General features: G+C 55.4%; 1 protein-coding gene across 1 annotated transcript in view; it reads left to right on the forward strand.

Annotated features, from left to right (window-relative positions):
- The first annotated feature begins 10,068 nt into the window (after positions 1–10,068).
- Slc6a11 (solute carrier family 6 member 11) overlaps positions 10,069–16,558 on the forward strand; it is a 63,320-nt gene continuing 56,830 nt past the window's right edge. The window contains exons 1-4 of the mRNA XM_048355042.1: positions 10,069–10,314; positions 13,145–13,279; positions 13,371–13,511; positions 15,586–15,676. Of these exons, the coding sequence (XP_048210999.1) occupies positions 10,092–10,314; positions 13,145–13,279; positions 13,371–13,511; positions 15,586–15,676 (590 nt within the window). The 5' untranslated portion in view covers positions 10,069–10,091. The remainder of the gene's footprint in view (positions 10,315–13,144; positions 13,280–13,370; positions 13,512–15,585; positions 15,677–16,558) is intronic.

Below are 16,558 nucleotides of genomic sequence, written 5' to 3' on the forward strand. Positions count from 1 at the left end.
GGGATTTTAAATATTCAGAGGGAGGGGAAAAATGCAAAATCCTCGGCCTGCAGGAGAAGGGCTTGCTAATGGAGTTTTAACAAGGGGCTCATTTGGCATTTAATGTGGTGAATAACATTGCACCGAGCCTGAACTTTGAAAGAGGTAAAAAAAAAAGGGGCTCTGTCTTGATTACAAAGGAAAAATGTCATGAAAAATGAATGGGAGGAAATTAGATTATAAATCCAAGTTTTAGAATTGTTCTTGGAGGATGGTATACAATAATTCAGCTTACCTTTAAGCACAAACACACACACACACGCACATACACGCATCCCGGCTTAGCCTCTAATATGCAATCTTCCTGCCTTGGACTCCTGAGTTCTGAGGTTACAGGCATGAACTACCACACTCAGCTCCGGTTCTTACATTTCAATGGGAGAGAAATAAAGAAAGAGAGGTTGTCAGCAACTTAAAGTTGGCAGAAGAGGGGAGTTGCCTCATTCCGTGTGCCAAGAGACAACACGTAGTTGAAGGCTTTCAAAACTGCCAGCTTAGAGTGCCCAGAGCGGCAAGCTACTGAGCTAGGGACCCTGGAAGTCCAGAAAGTACTGCCACTTTCTTACCTTACCCCATCAGAATCGGCTACAGCAGAAACCACTTGAAGCTAGTACTGGTGGCCTGTGCCTCTAATCCTAGCTTCTCAGGAGGCTACGATCTGAGGGTTGGGGTGGAAGCCAGCCCACGCAGGAAAGTCCATGAGATTCTTATTGCCAATTAACTACCAAAAAGCTGGAAGTGGCTCAAGTGGCAGAGCACCAACTTTGAGAGAAAAAGAATAAAACAGCTAAGGGACAGCGCTCATATTCTGAGTTCAAGTCCTGGGATTGGCACAAAAACACATGAGCTTCAATACAATAGAAATTGCACATTAGATTTGTAACTGTCCTTGCTTTATTCCAAGTCTGGTAGAAAGAGATTAGAGAGTGGTTGAATGATCATTGTCTTTCCTTTGATCAGGAGTCAGACCTTCCTAAAAAGAACATCATAAACATATGTTATTATAAACATATGTTGTTTGATCTCAGCTACAAACACGGAGTCAGCGGTCCCAATTCTGCGTGCCTTCTTGCTGCCCCTAGTGGCCCAATCCACACCTGCAGGACTGTTCCTTAAAAAGATTTAAAAGACATTTGCCCAAGTCACTGGCCTTTGACACCATCAGGCGAAGTGAACCCAGCCAAATGAGGAGTGGCAAATACTGCAAATCTGCGGAGGGTAGGGTCTGCGATCATCAAAGGGAATGGGGAATTGTTGATCAAGGAACACAGAGTTTCAGGTAGAAAGGAAAGGAAGGTTCGAATTCTGTTGTAAAGCAGTGATAGTAATAAATATGTATTTCATAATAACTAATTTTGTAACAGGGGCCTCATCCTACACAATGACAGGAAAATGAGGTGCTGGGCGTGTTTATTAGCTTGGCTTAATAATTCCACATGGTGTACTTACCATATCTTAGCCCATCAATGCATAAAGCTGTGCTTTGTGCATGAAAGACAATGCTAACTTAAGGAAAAAAAAAAAAACCCAAAAGCAACAACCCTGCACCATCTCATCCAGAAAATAAAGAGGAAATATTTTATTTTATTGCGAGAGCAACGTGACTCTATCCTAAAACATGACAAGGAGATGCAAGAATCCCCAGCAGATCTTTCTGGCAGATAACAATGCTCCCCCCCCCCCCCCCCCACCCCCAGGCCCTTCATTCTCCTGCCCCTGGGTACCATGAGGAGTGGGAACTCACAACCCTGAAATTTCATTTCAAAAAAGATCATTCAACACTCACACATCAGTTCACCATAGTAACAGAAAAATCACATCTCAAATATATTGAGGGGGAAACAAAACCTTTGATAAAACCAATGCCAAGTCATGACTCTAAAAGTGATCCAGCAGTAGGGCTCTCAGGAACGTCTTCCTTAGCCAGGCGATGAGGACTGGACGCTCAGAGCAACGCCATGGGTAGTGATGGAAATCTATACTTTTCCCCTGGGTTTGGGGAAAGGTAGGTTAACCACAACCTGGATTCCAACCAGAGGAACAAGGCAAACAATTAGAATAAATAAGTAAAAGTCAAGGTCACCAGATAGAGGATCAACACACACACACACACACACACACACACACACACACACACACACACAATCAATAAGAGAAAAATTTAACTTGTATACTTCAATGAAAGTGGAATTAAAGAAGAGATAAATCCTGGGAGGTTTCTAGAAACCTCCACAGAAAGCCAAAGAGCATGCATCTGTTTTTCCTGTAGGGCAAAGGACAAACTACAAGAATAACAGTACATCATTTAGGCTGGGTGAAAATTAGTAAAATAAAATAAAAGGTTTCAAATTTATGGGCAACGGTTAAGCCAGTGACTTAAAAAAAAATACACTAATATCCAAAATCTGGCATTCAAAAAGTAAGTTCTATGACTAGACTTCAGAACCCAGAACAAGAAAGAGGAAATTAAATCTAAAATAAACAGGAGATGGAAATGAAATAGGAAACAAAAAAAATAATAATAAAGAAAAATCACAAGCTGGTTCGTTCTAGGTGATCAGTAACATTAATGGATGGGAGTCGGCTTTGCTCTCATAACTCCATGTTACTCTGAGGGCCCTCCACACTCCCCCCGCCCCCAACCCAGGCCCTTCTGGTTCTCAGGAACATTCCACTCTGGCCTTATCTGAAAGCTCAGCACCACCCCCCCACCCCAGTGAAGTCAGGAGGGTTCCCTGCCACAAAACCCCTAATAAGACTGCCTGCACCCTAAATTCCAGACAGCACAGCTCTGACGACAAATTCCCAACAGGAGAGGACAACAGCATTCCGAAGATCTCACCCTGGAACGTATGAAAACCTCCTTCCCCCCTCTGCCCATCTGCTTCTCGGAGCCCCTCTGTTCTGGCGTGCGGGAGGTCTGCCTTCCCGCCCTCCTTTCATCCGCTCACCCTTCCTAACAGTCACGGCGCCGTCCCCAACATTAGCAAGCCTCAGGCCGCACCCATGGGAAAAACAGAAAGAGAGCAGGCGGAGTGCCAAGCACAGAATGGAGACACAGACTGTCTCAGGACGAGACAAGATAAATCAACGGGACAACAAACACCTACAGACCACGGTCGCTCAAGAGCCACGATGCAAACGCTCACAGCCTTAGCGACTCACAACCACCACGTGTGTTAAGACGGTGACCACGTGAGCTTGTTTCAGGAGTGCAAGGCGGTTTCAACATTTGACGCCACGGTGAAAGCACGTGACCGTCTCAACGAGATGAGAAAATGAAAGAAGCCCTGGGCTGGATTCCACAGGCATTTGTGATCCATGCTCGGGAAACCAGGGTCAGGGAGGGAGCTTGCTCCGTTCAATGCAGATGACCTCAAAATCCACAGCTACCATCAGCTCAGGGTAAAAATAGCAACTCCCTCCCCACCCCCACGCCAAGGTCGGGGCGGGGGGGGGGGGCGGGACACGGGACAGGCAGGGTCATCTCTCACTGCTCGCATTCAACATTAAACTAGAGGCTGCAGCCAGCTCAATAAAACAAGAAAAAGAAAGGAGTGACCAGGTGCCATCGATCTGTGTCTATAATCCTAGCTACTCAGGAGGCAGAGACCTTAAAGATCATGGTTCAAAGCTAGCCAGGGCAGACAGATCCAGGAAGACCCATCATCTCCAATGAATGGGCAAATCTTAGGACTGGAGGTGCGGCTCCCAGGGGTGAGGCTGGCCAAGCACGCGCGCGTCTCCCGGTTCCACGAGAAGGTGGGTGGTGGTGTTTCTCAGGTCCGCTTTCATATGAAATTGGAGCTGCGCGTGCAGGTGGGAGTGGTGAGCCTGAACTCTGACCTCCGCGCTTGCTCGCACACTCTTGTGTAGTAAGTGTTTGGACCTCCCCAGGGCGGGGCCTTCCTTGCTGCCCCCGCCCCGCCCAGCCCTACAGTGGCAGCTCAGACACCCTGGATGGCAGGGCGGGCTGGGAGCCCCGGCCCGGCGGCTGGCGCTGAGGTTAGAGTGGCGCCCTGTGTCCAGGTTCCCCGGCTCGTCCTTTCCCACCGCAATCTGGAGCTGGAATCCAGGCCTCCTGATCGGCCCTGCCATTCCTGCACTTCTGGGAAGTGCAGATTGCTCATCGGTCCTTGGCTGACTGACGGACGTGACGCTTGGTACTCAAAGGACGGTGCCAGACAGTGGCGGCCGCCCGGGCTGCCCTGGGGTCTTCTCAGAAACAAAGTCCTTCGCGGGGCACGGACTCTGCCAAGCAAGGTGGTTCTAATGCACTGGGCTTCCGGAAACCCAGACAAAAACATTAGGACCGTTCGCTCATTCCAAACCCTGACTGGAGCAACTGCTCTGCGTTAGGCTCTTACGTGCGAAGAGTTGAATACGTCTCTGCTTCTGCCATGAAGAGGATTCCTGTCTGCTGGGTGCTGCTAACTCTTGACTGCAACCCCAAGTTTCTTGGGAGGCTGAAACCAGAAGGATCAGCTTGGACCAAAAAAACCAACAAACAGTTTTTGAGATTTCTTTTGGATGGATAGCTGGGCTGCGGGGTACGAATCTGCTGTCCCAAGCACAGGAGGCTGAGATTGTGAAGGTCGCAGTTCCAGGCTGGCTGTGGCTGAAAAATCCATGAGACTCCACCTGGAGGGAGGATCTGGCCTTGGTGGTGCATGCTGGTCATCCTGACAGGAAGCGGAAAATAGGTGCATCACGGTACGCAGGTATGCCTGAGCAGCAAGCGAGAGCCTATCTGAAAATATAGCCAGTGCAAAAACAAAACAAAAAAAGCCATGGCAGTGGCTTAGTAGTAGAAATCCCTATGTTCAAATCCCAGCACTAAAGAAAAAAAAATACAAAAGAACCCCTCCAAAACGAAAGCACATCTCAGAAGAAGTGCAGGTGTCTTTTCAAGATCCTCGCTTGACTTCCTTTGGCTCTGTGCCCACAAGCAAGTTCGCTGGGTTCTATGGAAGGTCTATATTATTTTCAGTGTCTAACTCTCCATTCTCCTTTCTCCACATCCGTGGTGCATATTTATTTATCGCTTTGCTTATTTCAGATAAGGCTTCCTATGTGGCTCGGGGTGGCTTTGAACTCACGATTCTCTTGCTTCCACCTCCTAAGTGCTGGGATGCCAGGCAATAGGGGTTTTGACTGGTATGACCTGCTGTGTCCTGTGGTTCTCATTTCCTTAGTGAGCCATGGGGGTGACTGTCTTTGGCCAAACCCATAGCCATCTCCGTGTCTCTCCATACATGTCGGTTCTATTCCTTTGCTCACTCTTTAATTGGTGTTTTATTGTGGGTTTTTTTTTGGGGGGGGTTGGGGTTTTGTGTGTGAGGGGCTTCTGAGGATGTTGGGCAGTCCCTCTTATTGGATCCATGGATCTCGAGGGCCCTCTCTGTCCTCTGGGGGTGAGGGGGGGCATCTTCATCTGTCCTGCGGTCCTGAGCATCGGCTGGGCTTTGAGGAACAGTGTTGCCGACCGGTCTACGTGTCTGGGTGAAGGCCTGCACGCCGCTTCTGGGTGTGGGTCCCAGGGAGGAAGCGGGTGCCAGAGGAGGCGGAAGCCCAGGAGAGCAGGTCTGCCGAGCGTTTTCACCCGCGATTCCCCGACCAGCCCCGCCACCACGACGCCTGGGTTTCATCTGCTCTGCTTCCCTGTCGACACTTGGAACTGTGGGCCATTTCCGTCCAGCCCTTCTCCCGGGGCGTGGCGGTATTGCGTTTGGTGGCTCACTTACCTTTCTGCGGAGTGAAAAGGCCGAGCGCTTCCCACGCCTCTGTTGGCCACACCGGTGGCCTCTCTGCCTTAAGGATAGCTCGGGTCATTCGCCCATTTTCCCATTGGGCTGGGAAATGGACGTCTTACTCGATCTTAGGCATGAGTTCTGTCCCGCGTGTTTCCAGATCCTTCCCCCACAGCGAGGCTTTCCCTTTCGACTTTTCCACTCATTGTAAAGGCTTGCTTTTCTTTTTTTCCTCAAGTCTTAGGTTTCGGCTTCAGTTTAAGAATTATCTTTATGTGTTTATTTATCCTAGGAGCTATACTGTGTAGAATCTTGCATTTTCATCTCTGGCTATCTGGGATGTTCTCGTGCGTGCGATGTGATCTCGGGGACAGACTGGCAAGCGTTTGTATTTTTTTTTTCTTCCCTAAATGGTCACCTAATTGATCCAGACATTTTTTTAGGGCTGGGGGTGGGGGGGGGCACCATCCTTTCTCTACTGGACTGTAGCAAAATCCTGCTTGACCACACGCGTGTCATCTCCTGACTCCGGTGCTCTTCCGTGCTGGGCTCCCTTGCTCATGTTTCTGCCCAGGCCACACGGTTCTGACTGCCGTGGTTTATGACAAAGTGCTGGCATCAGGTAAATTGAGTCTTCTAGCTTCACTTCGCTCTCTAGGCTGCCTTGATGATCTTCAGTCTTTTACATTTCCATATATTAAAAAAAACACACACACAAAAACCACTTCTCAAATTCACCAAGAAGAACCACCGGGGTGTTTGCCAGGACTCGCTGGGTCTGGGGGCCACGGAGCCGAGCCCCGCCCTCAATACCCTTGGGTCCTCTTCCTTCTCCTGGCTGGATTCCCCAACTTTCAATGTCGTGGGATGGTACCTCTCTTCTTAGACCTGTTATTAGAGTTGCGATGTTTTCAATACTCTTACAAATACTATTCGGAAATGAAAGCTTCCTTTGTTTATTTCTGAATATGTAAAATAGTTGAATCCAATTGATTTTTGGCAGCTTTATGGAGGAATAGTTAACGTAACAGAATCGCCTGAATGTCAAAACATGCCTTCCCGAACTCTGTGCCTCCTTTCCAAACCATCTTCCCGTCTTCCTCTCTTTTTCTCCCTCCCTCCCTCCCTCCCTCCCTTCCTGTTTTCCTTTCTTTTTCTTCCTTTCTCATGCCAACACTGAGACTGGAATTCAGAGCCTCACAGTCTCACCTGGCTTTTCTACTCAGGGCTGGTGTTCTACCATCTGAGCCGCACTTTCACTTCTGGGATTTGTCTGCCCTGGCTGGCTTTGAACCAGGATCCTCCGGTCATGATCAGAGTAGCTCTGGGAATGAGTCCGAGAGCCCTGCTGTGCCCCCCCCCCCCCGCCCCGCAATGTACAGTCACCAACTGCAGTCTTCACTCTACCGGGGCAGGGGTGTTGAAAGGAAATGCCCAGCGAGGGCACCCTGGAAATGACAGTGTTGTTGTGGGTCTTCCAGAAAGGGACAAAGTAAAAAGACTTTACAACAGTGGCACAACAGCGGAGGAGATAGATGGACTTTAAATATTTATTTAGTAAACTTACAGAGCCAGAAATGGACCTGGCCAACGTTCACCAAGTGAAGTAGTAACACTTGAAATGTGAAGTTGACACATTAGTATGGGCGCAGGCTGCTCCCGTTTCAATGTTCAGATCACTGACACGTGTGGATGTGAAGAAATGAGGGCGCCAAAGCTCAGAGAAAGACTGGGGCTACCGATCACGCCGGGGCCCCAGAGCCACCTGGGGCAGAGCAGAGCCTGGCTCCGGCGCTGGCTCCCCCGCACTATCTCCAGCTTACACGGCCACGCACAGGCTGTCCCCACAGCGAAAGACGCTGAGCCCCCTACACAGTGAAGAGCCATTCGTGTCGAGAGTCCCACAGACGCCGGAGTGACGGGCAGAGCTTGTGAAACTTCAGGGTGTCTCAGGTTCACGCTGAGCTACTCGGAGACACTGAACACAACCCCCCCCCCCCATTTGAAGATGACTCACATTGACCTCGCCCAACAGGAAACCAAAATGCCAACGTGTTAGCATTATTTTAGAAAGCAATCGTGGGAACCCACGATGGTGGGAGAATGACCGCCATGGCCAGCAATTTGGCTTTCTGCTGTAGGAAAAGAGCTCAGGAGGGCTCTCAGCAAGGGAGGGGCACTGCCAGTACCCCTCCTCGTTACTAGCTCACAATAAGCGACAGCTGCCCAGTGCTGGTGGGTCACACCTGTAATCCCAGCCACTCAGAAAGCTGAGATCTGAGGATCGCCGAGACAAACCCGAGAGTCTCCAATCTCCAATCGACCACTCGGTCTCTGGCTCATGTGGTAGAGCCCCAGCTTTGAGTGGAAAAGCCAGGCAGGCCTGGCAGGCCCTGAGTTCAAGGCCCAGTAACAGCAAACAAAACAGTACAACCGCTAGTGCTTGCAGATCAACACCTACTGAGCCCCTTCATCCCAGAACTCACCCCATGAGATCAGAGCCATGATTAACTGCCCATGACGAGGAGGCGTGTGGGACAAAGAAGACAGTGATCAGGAGGGCCAGAGTGGACAGCCACCTGTCACCAGGAGCAGGCTGCGCCATCTTCACTAGGAGCATAAGCTGATAGCTTCCTCTCTAAAGGCCGGAGAAGGAGCTGCCAGCACTTGAGCTGGATCCATGAAGGCCCAACGGAGGCTCTGTCTAAAGGGAGCGTTGCTGCGAGGCAGACAGGCGGTGTGGACAGCCCCACGCTAACAGCGCTACAAGGACAGAAGGGAGTCACCCGGGGAGGGCCCTGCGGTTGGGAGGGCCAGAAAGAACCACAGGCCTGGCATCCCTGTGGAGGCCTGAGGACCCCCCCAAGACTGCGGGGGCAGCGACAGATTGCCTGCCTGGGGAGGAGTGGGAGGTGAGGACGGCTCCATCCCTCCCTCGGGGTGCAGGAGGTGGGGGAGGGGAGGCCGGAGGCCCAGGGGGACAAGGAAGCCCCTGGTCCTGTGGCCTCAGTGTCCTGTCTCCTCCACACTATGGCTCCTTCCTTCCCTCCCTCCCTCCCTCCCTCCCTTCCTTCCCTCTGCCTCCCAAACCACCAGTCTTCTTCCTTGTAACTCACCCAGAGGAGAATGAAAAAGGCTCCCAAGCTTCCAGGCCTCTGGGCTGAAGGCCATGGGGGGGAGGGGGGGTCTCCCGGGAGGGGGGGGTGCGTCTCCCTACCTCGGGCCCAGGCAGCCATGCAGAGAGGGAAAAGGACTGCACACCTCGAGATAGCAGGAAGAGGAGAGGCTCGGTTCCCACAAGGCCCCTCGAAGATGAAAGACCTTCCTCTTAAAGATTCTGCCCCCTCCCCATAGTGCCGTGGGCCGGGCGCCCCCTTCATGAGCCTTTGAGGGGCACTTTGAGGGACAGGTAGGGTAGGGTAAGCAGAGCACTCTGCCTCTTTTTTTTTTTCCCCAGCCACAGTGGGTGTGTGTGTGTAAGCCAGGGCCTTGTGCGTGCCTCCAGCCCTCTACAAGTATTTACTGAGCGCGTACTATGCACCTCTGCATGTGCTGGGTTCTGCGGCCGTTATGAGAGACAGGCCAGTGGGTGCCGCCCTTACAATCACGTGGAGAGACAGACACACGCGTGGTGTGCTATCAGTAATGATGTTCTAACATCTCTCCTGCACACACACAAACACACAAGTAAGGAAGCCACTACTGAAATTACCTTTCGCAATCCAGGATAACGAGCCCCGGAGAGCTGCGGAGAGCTGCGGCGAGCTGCCGGGAGCTTCGCGGAGGGCGCAGGTGCACGACCAAGTCCGACCCCAACTGCCAGGTCCAGGAGCCAGGCCAGGCCGGGCCAGGCCGGGGGCGGGGGCCGCGGGCCCGTGGAGGCCCCCACCCACCCACCCACCCTGGAGCTTCTTAGAACCCCTCCCCCTCCCCCGCCTCCCGCACACGAGTGCGAGACCCACAGGTGCCGGTGCTAGCCGAGGCCGGCCTCCGATCAGAGGGGAAACTGAGGCCCAAGTGTACGTGCGCGCGAGCTGGGGGGTCCCTAGGCCTGCCGGGGCTGCAGGGCCGGGGCGGGCCGGGGCCGGGCGCCATCGCCGTGCCCCCGGGCCGGGCCGGGCCGGGTCCCGTCCCCGCGCGCCCGCCCAGCCCCGGCCCGCCGGGCCCCGCCGCCCCGGCCCCAGCTCCACCCCCTGCTCCCCCGCCCGCCCGCCCGCGCCGCCCGCGCCGCCCGCGCTCCTGAAAAGCCTGCGGGCCGGGGCGGCGGCGCAGACCGGGCGGCGCACGCGGCAGGCAGCGGCCATGACTGCGGAGAAGGCGCTGGCCCCGGGCAAAGGGACGGCCGAGGAGGCGCGGGGGTCCGAGGCGGCGGGCGGCGGGGCCGCGGGGCCCGCGCGCGAGAAGGCGGTGCACGAGCGCGGCCACTGGAACAACAAGGTGGAGTTCGTGCTCAGCGTGGCCGGGGAGATCATCGGGCTGGGCAACGTGTGGCGCTTCCCGTACCTGTGCTACAAGAACGGAGGAGGTGAGCCCGCGCGGGGAGCCGCGACCCCCCGGCTGCCCGGGGCCCCGGGGTGCGCGGGGCGCGCGGGGCGCGCGCGCGGGGCCGAGCCTGCCTGCCTGCCTGCCTGCCTGCCTGCCGGGGGCCCTGGCCCCTCAGCCGCCCCAGTGCGCACGCGTCCGCGCCCGCTTCGCACCTGAGCCTGAGCGTGCCACCTGCCCGGGCACGCGGGGAGGGGGGGCGGGGGAGGGAGGGCGCGCGCCGGGGCTGAAGGCAGGAGCCATTGGCCCTCCCCTGGGAGGGTGGCCAGACCTGAGCAGAGCTGCTGGTGCGCGAGTGCGAGCGGTTCCTGGAATGCCAGGCGAGGCGCAGGGCCCCCTCGTCCGCTCCCCTCCCCTCCCCTCTGTGCCAGGTGTAGGGTCTGGGGGCGCAGGGAGCCCCCGTCCCCCACTTAACCAGCGCTGGGAGCGGGGCTCTGCCGAACTGGGATTGGAGTGGCAGAGAGCAGGCAGAAGTTTCCAGGAGGCGGTTGGTGCACGTCGCCTGCCCGCCTGGTCCTCCACTTGGACAGAAAGCCCGGGAGGAGGGGGGGGGTACGGGGGTGGTCACGGTAATCCTTTGGGCCTCTGGAGGGGGAATCGTCACCACAAGGGTCACGCCACTGATCCTGAGTGCTCGGACCGGGGGCCCCAGGAGGCAGGGGACGGGGACTCGTTTCTGGTGACCTGTCAGAGGGCCGGTTGGCACCGATGCCAGTTCCAGTCTCCCTCTCCCCATCAGGCAGCAGGGCCGCGGGAGGGGGCTCCCAGAGCTTGAGTGGCACGGTGTCTCCCAGAGAAAGCCCGAACCCGCAGAAAGGTGGCTGGGCATGGGGCTGGCCGCGCCGGCCCGGGGCTTCCTGCGTGAGTGGCTGGAGTCTGGGCGCTGCCCGCCCGGCGCTTTCTTTGGAGACATTCATCCGAAGGCACAGGCCGCCCCGGGCCTGCTCTGCACTGGTAATGAAGTGGCCGCCGGTGTCGCCGGTTTGGCAAAGGGTGGCCCGAGGGAGTGGACTTGGAGACTGGCAATGTGCCCTCGGCTGCCAGGCCCGCCCCCTCGGGGAGGCTCGGCCTTCAGGAGCTTCCAGATGCTCTTGGGAATTTGTGAGCACCCCACAGGGTCCTCCCGGGAGGAGGGGGAGGGCACCAGCGTTCTAACATCTTTCTTTGTCCAAGAAACTGTTAGACCCAAATCAGAAGCATGAAAATAACTTGGGTTAGTTACACATTCTGCCGTAGACGGCGGGGGGTGGGGTGGGGGGGAAGAAGGTTGTAGTGCAAAGAGTTTACAAACGAGCCATTGTAGCACTCCGTCTCTCTCCATCTCTCACTCTCGTTTGCCAAGTTTCCCTCGGCTAACGCACACCCTGGTTTGGTGTGTAAGGACATGGTGTGTGAGGAGGTGTGCGTGCCTGCCTGGGCAGAAGGCTTGGTCCCAGGTTGGTCGTCTTAGGTTCTCCAGGGTTCGAGGGTAGATTGCACAGCCACGGATAACAGCGTTCGTGTTTTTGTCTATTCCATTTAGATTTCATAAGCAGATATTCATTTTCCCTTTCACCCCCTTTCTGCCTCCTGTTATGGTTGGGTACTTAAGCCCCAGGCTTTAGCCACGTTAGCCTTCCCCAAACCATATCCATGTCGTCGAGCCCAAAAAGAACTCTCAAATTAGTCTCTTGCCCAGATAAAGCTAAGGCCCTTTGGAAACCTCGTCCACAGGGCCCTGCTATCTTGATTGATCAACATTGTCACTACTAATCCTCGCAGTTTCACTTAGCAAAAAGCAATCTCCGTAGCGGCCTTGGCTTGTGCCATCGGCTGGGAGGGAGGGGTGGCAGTGTGCTCCCAGGTTTTGTTCTTAGACAGGGTGGAGAGGATGAGGGGTTGGGAGAAACCGTCTTGGGCCTGTAACAGCTGCTGTTCACCTCGGCGATGTAATTTGTTCTGTAGGAAGGCGCGGGCAGTGGGGGTTTCGTTTCCCAGTAGGAGCATTCAGACAGGTGGGTTCCTCGGCACATTCTCGTAGCTCAGCTCTACGCCTGGCCCTGCGTTTAATCAGCCCCTTGTCGTCTAATTCTGGGAGATTGCTTTCCTTTAGGAAAAAGGTCTTGTGGCAGGACACTCTCAAGTAAGACAGGGGGCCCTCACCGGACTGTGGTGGGGACTTTAAAATGGCGAGGAAGGATACAGCGCTCAGAGCAGGAGGACAGAACGAATGCATAAAGAATCCAGCAAACAAGCCCTGCTTTCGCACGAGCCTCTCACCTCCGCAGTCATTCTGGGAGATGAGCAGCACCAGGTGTTCAGGGCGGAAGCCTCGCCTACGGGCTGGACGCTGGTGGCACACACCTGTAACCCTGGCCACGCAGCAGGCTGAGATCTGAGCATCGCACTTTGAAGCCAGACCAAGCAGACAAATCCAAATCGAATCAGCAGTTAACCAGCAAAGAGCTGTGGTGCAAGTGGTAGAGCACCTGCTTTGAGCAGATAGCTAGAGGACGGTGCCTAGACCCCGAGTTTAAGTCCCAGGAAAGGCACAAAATATAAAAAGGAGGCGGGGGTGGGGGGGGGGGGGGAGGGAACCTCCGCAAACCTCATTTACCGGAGACGCTGAGGCTCAGAGGCCTGAGGCGAACTTGCTTCAGGTGACAGATGGCGGAGAACACAAACCGCTGCCCCTGTGTCTGACTCCTTCTCCGGGCTCAACTTGAACTCAAGCTCCGAGAACACTTTATTGTCTCGCCTGATCTCCCTCACTGCCCTTGGGGAGGCGAACGCGTGCTGATCTCATTCCTCCTCCCCCCGCCCCCCCCCCGCAGGGGCCTTCCTGATTCCCTACGTGGTGTTTTTTATTTGCTGTGGCATTCCCGTGTTCTTCCTGGAAACGGCACTGGGGCAGTTCACGAGCGAAGGCGGCATCACCTGCTGGAGGAAAGTCTGCCCTCTGTTTGAAGGTAAGCGTTGCTCTGCCGAGCAGACGGCGTCCCGCCGCACAGCGACCGACGCCGCCCCGGCTCACGCCGCCCCTCCCCTGTGCGTTCCCAGGCATCGGCTACGCCACGCAGGTGATCGAGGCCCACCTCAACGTGTACTACATCATCATCCTGGCCTGGGCCATCTTCTACCTGAGCAAGTGCTTCACCACAGAGCTCCCCTGGGCCACCTGTGGGCACGAGTGGAACACAGGTACCGTCTCCAGGGAGCCTCTCTCTCCTGGCCCTGCTTGGTGGTGGGGGGGTGGGGTTAGGGTGCAGCCTTGGCCTCTCGGCTCTTGTCCCGAGTGCTGAAACCAAGGGTCACTCCTTTACCAGGGTTGGGTACAGAAGTGAACTCTAGCTGAGGCTGGGCACTGCCCAGAGACCAGGATAGGGGCGGGACAGTGCTACTCGTTTGCTGTTGATTGACAGGAGAGGTGAGCCCCCTGGGCACAGAATAGGGCTGAAGTTCAGGGGAGCATGGTTCCAACCCGGCCCGGCCTCTCCAAACCCCAGCTTAGCCCTGGCAACATGGAAGGCTTACCACACATCGAAGGCTTGCATTTGGTTGCCAAATACATTTAACAGTCAGAAGACTTCATGTGAAAAATCCAGATCTGCAGCTTCTCCTTCAACACTGAAAAGATCTGACAGCAGCCCTGCCTGGCAGTAATGCCTGCGGCCAGGCAGCAGCCGTTGCTTGGTGACACATCTGTCCCCAAGTTACCACCATCCCGTTTGCACTGAGTGCCTCCCTCCACAAACGCAATCATTTTGTGGGTTTTTTTTTTTTTAAAAATTGATATATTGTTTGCTTTTCTGTTGGTCATGCCATTGGGATTGAGCTTTGGAACCCAGGGAAGGCGAATATCTGGCCCCGTTCTGAGATGGCTGTGCTCATAGTAGACATTACTAATGGATTAGAGTCCTCCTGAGTAGCACTGCCTTCTGACTGGAGTTGGAGCAGTTAACCTCTTCTCCATCCCGGTGATGAGCTGTGGTTAGATAGTGTCTGGGGCTAGCTGGTCACCTTGAGGGCCGAGATACCATGAGACTGAGTACAGTGTCAGACGATCTAGTTCTCTCTTTTTAAGTCACTGGTTCTTAGCCTTCATTTGGCAAGGGACCTCATAGAGATATCTATCAAACTGAAATGTCGAGGAGATGCTGAGGGCGTGGCTTAGTGGTAGAGCGCCTGCCTACATGCACGAGACCCTGGGTTCCATCTCCACCATTACAATCAAAAAGACAAAGAAGTTGTGCGTGGGCCCCAAGCGTAGTTCAGTTGAGCATGCCACCAGCCTCAGGGAAGTGAGGCCACGGAGACGTGGTGGAATCGAGTCTCAAAATGCGCAGGAAGCCCTGGCCAGCCTTGCGCTGCCCCCTGACAGGCCCTCTGTGCTGCTGAGAAAGCAGTGCGCTCTTACCCAGGGGCATTGTTCCGCACGGCCGTGAATCCCGTCAGTTCCCTCATCTACGTGGCAAGTCCCTTGTAAAGTTAGCTGTGCTCTTCTAGCTGTGGGGCCGCTGTAGTCACGAAGGCCGCGTGGCTACTGTTTGTTTGTGAATGAGTCCATGCCACTGTAATAAAGATAACGGATCAGCCTTGGGCATCTGAGAAATTATTTTACTGGGAGCGAAGAACGCGAGGAATACTTGCTGTGTGCGTGCAGTTTCGGTTTAGTAGATGCCACGTAAGATGAGCTCCTGCCCCAGGGCCCTTCCCTTGGTGGCTACCAGGAACAGCACTCACCATAGCTCAGAACACAGCTCAGCTCTGTCTCTAGCTGCTGCCTTTGGAGCAGAGGGAGAGGTGCGGGGTGGGGGGTGGCGCTCGGGGGCTCCCCTTTAAAGCTGAAGGAGTGTGAGAAGGACTCGTTGAAGGGCCTTTGAGTTCTCAGTTGCTCAGGATTCACGGGAGGGAAGTCCTCCAGCTAGGCTTCCTGGAGGAGGCAGGCTTGTGGGTTTGGAAGTGTTAAGCTGCTCTTACCTGAGATCCACTTTGTGACTGGGGCTTCTGAGAGGAGGGGTCAGCCACCCGACACCTTGATCCTGTGGGGGAAACGAGGAGGAGCCAGAGGCTTCCTGGTGCTTTGGGCCCGCGCCATTTCCTCCCATCCTCCCACCCGCATGGGCCAGTGCGGGGCTGGCTCCTTCCTGCGTGAAGTCTCAAGCACTGGGCAGAGCAGGCCTCGCTCCGGGGCACCCCGTCCTAAACCCCAGGGCCCCCGTGCAGCCCCCAGGGAGGCTAATGGCCCCGTGCATGTGTTTTCTTCTCGCTGCAGAAAACTGCGTGGAGTTCCAGAAGCTGAATGCGAGCAACTTCAGCCAGGTGGCCCTGCAGAACGCCACCTCCCCGGTCATGGAGTTCTGGGAGTAAGTGGAGGAGCCTGAGGTTGCCCCTGTGGGGTGGGCCTCTGTCCCGGCTCGGCCCCCTGGCCTTGCCCTGGCCCGGACGGAGCCCTGCCCGTCCTCCAAGCCCCGCTTCCCGCCCCGCAGGCAAGCGTGCGTGCGTCGGCTCTAGAAAGCAAGTGTGGGATCTTCTGGCAACCCCCAGAGGAGACGCTTTCTGGTTCTTTGCAAACGCCTCGGCCCGCCTCGTGGGTTGCTTCTTACGGCAGGGAGAGCTTGGTAAGAGGAGAGACAGTTTAAAAATTCATTTGGGTTAGAAGAGAAAGTATAGCGGGTGTGGACTAAGGGAGGCCGCTACTATATTTAGCCTGGAGAGTAGCAGTCCCTGGAGGGGGGGAGTGGCCCGCTCTCATAGCTGTAGAGGCAGGAAAGAAAGGAAGGAATGGCTGTTGCGGGATGCAGGCAGATGGGAGAAGCTGGTCCCATTGTCCGGACTGGCGGAAGGCTGCGGGACCCTGGAGTCCCTCAGAGTGCTTGGGTGGCTCTGCGGGTCGGGTCGTTGTCAGCTGCCTGGCCGAATCGCTGAGAAGTAGAAACAGCAGTCGTGGGAGTGAGCTTCCCCGCCCCCTCCAGAAACCGGCGCCATCGCGGCCTTACAGAGCCGCTGGGTACAGTTGCGCGAAGTTGCACACTCCAGAGCCCTGGGAGCAGCGTCGTGGAGTGCTCCGTGAACCGTGTGCCCCAGGGCTGCGCAGGGCACGGTGCGCACGCCATCCGCAGTAGCTGTCACGCAGCCTCTTGCCCAGGACTGGAGGAGAAGCGGGCTCTGCGGCGGCGCAGTCTGGAAAGCCCTGGCGCCGTCGAGGAAGCCGATTGTGATGAAATGATAGTGCCTTTGGGGGCAGG

Source organism: Perognathus longimembris, chromosome 10 (assembly GCF_023159225.1).
Source record: "Perognathus longimembris pacificus isolate PPM17 chromosome 10, ASM2315922v1, whole genome shotgun sequence".
NCBI lineage: Eukaryota > Metazoa > Chordata > Mammalia > Rodentia > Heteromyidae > Perognathus > Perognathus longimembris.